This window comes from Geospiza fortis, unplaced genomic scaffold, assembly GCF_000277835.1.
Source record: "Geospiza fortis unplaced genomic scaffold, GeoFor_1.0 scaffold254, whole genome shotgun sequence".
In the NCBI taxonomy this organism is placed as follows: domain Eukaryota; kingdom Metazoa; phylum Chordata; class Aves; order Passeriformes; family Thraupidae; genus Geospiza; species Geospiza fortis.
The window spans coordinates 1,663,694-1,668,975 of NW_005054441.1; the positions used below are offsets into that span (position 1 = coordinate 1,663,694).

Below are 5,282 nucleotides of genomic sequence, written 5' to 3' on the forward strand. Positions count from 1 at the left end.
GTCCTTAGGGCCCTCCGGCGGGTGGGTGGCTCCGGGTTCGCGATGCGGCGGCTACTGGCGCCGGTGGCCCGGGGCCGGTGCTCCCTGGACGCGGACAGCGGGCCCGGCGTTGGGCACGGCCCCTGGAGCGCGGTAGCGAGCGCTGTGTCTTGGCCCCCGCTCTGAGCCGCTTTGTGCCCCGCCTTGTCCAGTTGCTTTTTGAAGTTATTGTCTGCTGCTTTCATGCTACTGTAAATCTTTCCTTTGCTTATACTCATGTTAATACTTTGTTTAGTTCAAGGATTGATTGAAGGCCTATGTAAAACACGACAGGGTATCATAGTAGATGCATTGTATTTTTTTGAGCTGAAAACATCAGAGGTGGGCTAGTAAAGTGGCTTCCATTTTTTCTGAAGAGCATTAGAAGAACCTGGGCTGCAATACTGCAGTATTTGGGTATTCTGCCCCAAGGTGTATACAGTGGTGTTTTAAGCGGCAGTGGGTATGTATATTTTGCCTTTGGGAATGACATATGTCTCTCAGTGTTTTGGCAAAAGCCAATTTGCCCAACTGTCTCTGTTGTGTCTCATCATTCCTCTCAGCTAATGGAAGAGGAAAAGAAATGCCCAGTGGGAGGTGAATGAAAGTGTATGTGAGGCCCCTTCTTTCAGGACCGTTTCTTACTTTGGAACTCAGTGGCAATTATTGTTCTGATATTAGCGTTAAACGTCGGGAAGCAAATAAATGTTGTAGGTGCAGCCTTTGAAGATGAAGCCTACAAACAGCTAAAAATACAGTTACACTTCAGTTAACAAATCCTGTGATGTGGCGTGGCTTGGGCTGTTGGCTTCCAGACTCAAGGTGAGTTGTCAGCTCCTGGGGAGGCATGATAAGTGGTCTCAAGAATAGTAGTCGCCAAATCTGTAATGACTATTTGTGAGAAACTTAACATCCGTACTTAATTTGTATACTGCCATTATAATGACCTTATAATAAATATTAATGGGTTCTTTTGTTCTCTTAAAATCAGAAGTTTGGCAGTAGCTCTCTTAAGTGATGCAAGCCACTCACTTTACCTCCCCTTTTTGCTGGGGAACATTAAACTCAACAGTTTACCAGTATTCATTACATCTTTTGATGATGACTTGTTGTGTGTTTCTGTCTCTACTTCTCTTTTTCTGCAGGGTCTTGTAGACTGTCTAGGATGGCAAGGGGGGTGCGATCCCATCCTTGTGCTCCTTTCCTGCCTCCAGAGACTTACCTTACCTGTAAACCTCTTTAGTTTATACTCGCCTGTCTTTCCAGAGTTGTCACCTTCATCTGTTCTGTTCTATTTCTTCTTGCAATAAGAATGTGATACAATATTTCCTCAGAGAAGTAAGATAAGCTTGCTTTGGAACTGTTGTCTCCTCATTCTAATATAATTGACTGTTGCTAGTTTTGTTCCTTTCAGTGCCATTTTTGAGGTGTATGTTCTTTGTATAACAGTGGAAATACACACACTTCCCAGAATTCGCATCTTTCTGTAGAAACTTGGAGAATTCTGTAGTCTTTCTACTTGGCTTATTTGCAGTCTCTGTCATGGCAAGGATCTTCTCAGGTGACTGTTTTATCCTCATTCTTCAACACAGCAGTTAGTTTTATTTTTCCGTTGTTTAGGTCAATGCTTTACTTCCTTGTGCTCAGGTATTTTAATCTAAATATATGAAGTAACTATTTTGGTACTGATAATTCTTTGACCTTCTGCTTCATATTGGTCTTATATTGTTTATAGCATTTGATAGCTGAATGTTCATGTTCACAAAAAAGTGTGATTACAGCGAAGTTCTTAACGTTCCTGAATCTTGATTGATGTGTACAACAGTACTGTCTCAATCATACTTTGTTCTTAGATGTGAAACTAATTATTCTTTGACACATAGTCGACACAAGTACCTAGAATGAGGTTTCAGTTATTCTTGCAGACTGTTTTTGTTTGTTGTGTTTAAATAGTCCAGTGGACAGACAGCTTTTACTGTCTGTTCATGCAGGTGGAACTCAAGATTTTTTCCTGTTTGATTACTGCAACAAACCTTTTCCTGGCCTTGAAAAGTGCTGAGATTTGTGTGGCTTGTGTCCTCTCATCTTACTAATATAAAGCTCTTTTAATCTGTAACTTTTACCATGACACCCATCTTTAAATTCATTGATTGATGTTTCTGATTCCAACAGTACATTAGGTACCTTTACCTTCTAGGTTCTGATATCTCTCTTAAACTATTGAATGTCTTAAATCTGTACTGAGCTGTCAGTACTGCATCCAAGTAACCATTCTGCCAATGTCCTTTGTAACTTTGAACTATTTTAATGGATGATCTTTCTGATGCATTTCTTCAAAGCTACAAGCATTCTCTCTAATAATTACTTCATTTTTTGTCATTCTTGTTGTTCCTCAAATCGTTTTCATCCACTTGTCTTTGCTTTGTTTCTAGTGAGTTGGTGAAACTGCTCCCCTGCCTCTTTATATTGGAGTGATGACCAACTGTATCTTGACAAAAGAAGATTGTTGGCTTAAGGGGGTCCTCTACTGCACAGAAGGGGGCTAAAAGATGACATAGTCCTAGTGACACTTTCTGAATAAGTTTGTACTGTGAAGTTTCCTAGGAAAAGATCCTGGTCTTGGCATTGCCTGTCATGGTGGGAGATGAGATGATAAGTGTGGAGCTAATGAAGAGGAGGAGAGAGTAGCTTCTCTCTAGCTGTGTGAAGTTTGATCGACTTTGCTGCAAAGATTTAGCGACATGGTAATAAAGGTTTTGGGGACTGTCATTGTGCAGGTGATTATTGAAAAGCAGGGGTTTAGTCTGGTAAGCACAATTGTTGTTGGTACTAATGTATTAAGTAGTTACTGAATATTCTTAGAAACTTTCTTTGGAGTCTTTGGTACTTCACTGCCACGTGTGTGAAGTGTCAGTTTTAAGACAATCCAGCTAGAATACCAAAGAGAACTAGCACCTTCCTGTTGGTCCTATATATTTATGGGAACTGGAATGCTTTTCTCATTAACTTGTGGCTAAAACACAACTAGTAATTTGCTTGTGTGTAACTTACTGTGGAAGCTGCATTTTTAAGACAACAGACTCCCCTTGTTTGGGGAATGAATTACTTAATCTTCTCAATGGCTGAAAGGTGATACTAATTTTTCTCAGGGCTAAAATTTGATGGGTGTGTTAACATTTTCCTTTCAGGAGGTGTCTGCAACTTACTTGGCTTTATGAAATTGCTGAGTATACAGTTCACAATCATAACACGTTTACTGTATGTAACTGCCTTTAATTAATTGGAGGCTAGAGAGCAGTGGTGCAGGAAGGGGCCTGGGGGTTCTGGCTGATGGCAAGTTGGATCTGAGTCAGCAGTGCCCTGGAGCCAGGATGGCCAACCGTGTCCTTAGGGGCATCAGGCCAGCTGGGTGAGGGAGGGGATTGTGTCTCTCTGCTCTGCACTGGAGCAGCCTCACCTTGAGTTCTGGGGGCAGTTTTGGGCACCGCAGTATAAAAAAGACATTAAGCTAGTAGAGGAGTGTCCAAAGAAGGACCACAAGGATGCGGAAGGGTCTAGAGGGGAAGGTGTATGAGGAACTGCTGAGGGCACTCGGTTTGTTCAGCCTGGAGGAGACTGAGGGGAGACCTCAATGCAGTCTTCAGCCTCCTCATGAGAGGCAGGGACCAGTCTGTACACTCTCATGACCAATGAGAGAGCTTGAGGAAACAGCATGGAGCTGAGTCAGGGGAGGTTTAGCTTGGATACCAGGAAAAGGTTTTCCACCCAGAGGGAGGCTGAGCATATAAGGCTTCTCAGGGCAGTGGTCACAGCACCAAGCCTGAGTTCAAGAAGTGTTTGGACACTGCTCTGTCATACGGTGGCCTTTTTGGGGTGCCCTGTTGTCCTGGTTTAGGGCAAATTTGGGAGAAAACCTCCAAAGGGGTTCCTCTAGAAAGCAGATTCAAGTGGCCCCTCCCCCAACTGATTTATGAAAATATTTCCTTGGAGGAAAGTAGAAAAAACCCTGCTTATTTAACAGGCAAAGCATTCGCCAGCACAAAAAATGAGCAATATTAAACAATAAAACCTCTGGCCACTCTGAAGAGATGACAAACTCAGAAAGTCCCCTTCGTGGGCTGTAGCTTGGCTCACTCAGTCTCCTGTCATCTCTCCGGTGATGGAAATGCTGCGGCCCAGGCCTGGCCTGGTGGGCCACAGGTGTGAGCTGCTGGTGCTCTTCTGGGTGTTCAGTCCAGAGCAGGTTTGAACAGTTCCAGGAAAAAGAAAAAACACAGTCCAGGGAATTTGTCTGCCTCAGCGAGCTAAAAACTAACTAAAAGCAAAGGAAAGCTAGGTCTGTGCTGCAGACAACACAGTCCAGGAGAAGGATGTAGGGGAGCAAATGCAATTTTTGATAACAAACTCTGTGTTTCTTCTGTCCCCCACTTTGCTCTTGGAACCAGTCTTAATCGTGCAGAATTTATTTCTGGGCTAAACAGACTAATAGGGATACAAGCATCATAAAGTCACGTCAGGACATTTCACCCCTTATCCCCATATCGCCAGCTTACTACCGAAGCTAATATATATTCTAACTCGACACATACATTTATATACACAGTATACAGCTATATGCTGTATACAATGACGGTGACATTCAGCAGACAGTGATATTTACACCTAGTTCTCACCCAACAGTTAGATCTCCCTGAGGTATGTGTCGTGTTGTTCCATTGTTCTGCATTATCTACCATGTGTAACCTGGTCCCTGAGCAAAGACAATCCCACAAATGGGTTTCTCTGTATTCAAGGCGGAATTGATCCAAACTGTCTTTCCTAATAAACCTCTGACATGTGCCACTGGGACTTTGTCTACTGTATGCAGGGGCAGAGGTTCAGATTGGGCAGGGCCTGCTTGGTTAATGAAGCGTCGGGTGTTAACTAACCAGGTGGTCTTTGCTAGATGCTGCTCCAGTTTTTGAAAGATCCCACAGCCAATGCTTTCAGGGTGGTTTTTAAAAGTCCATTGTACTTCTCCACTTTGCCTGCAGCTGGTGCATGGTAGGGGATATGGTACACCCACTCAATGCCATGGTAGAGGCAAAATAGGCTCAGCAGTGAAGGTGACTGCTTTTTTGGCCCTTGTCACTGCTGTGCCATGAGATATACTCTGTGAGCCTGAGAACTTTACAGAGATACGCACTCCTGCAGGTGTTTATTTCTATTTCCATAAGAATCCATAGTTTGGGTTGGAAGAGACCTTTGAAGAAATCTACCTCTCC

The 5,282-nt window shown here is 43.4% G+C and overlaps 1 protein-coding gene across 1 annotated transcript in view; it reads left to right on the forward strand.

Annotated features, from left to right (window-relative positions):
• RANBP3 (RAN binding protein 3) overlaps positions 1-5,282 on the forward strand; it is a 67,681-nt gene that overhangs the window by 566 nt on the left and 61,833 nt on the right. The window contains exons 2-3 of the mRNA XM_014309608.2: positions 9-132; positions 834-840. Coding sequence (XP_014165083.1) covers positions 9-132; positions 834-840 — 131 coding nt within the window. The remainder of the gene's footprint in view (positions 1-8; positions 133-833; positions 841-5,282) is intronic.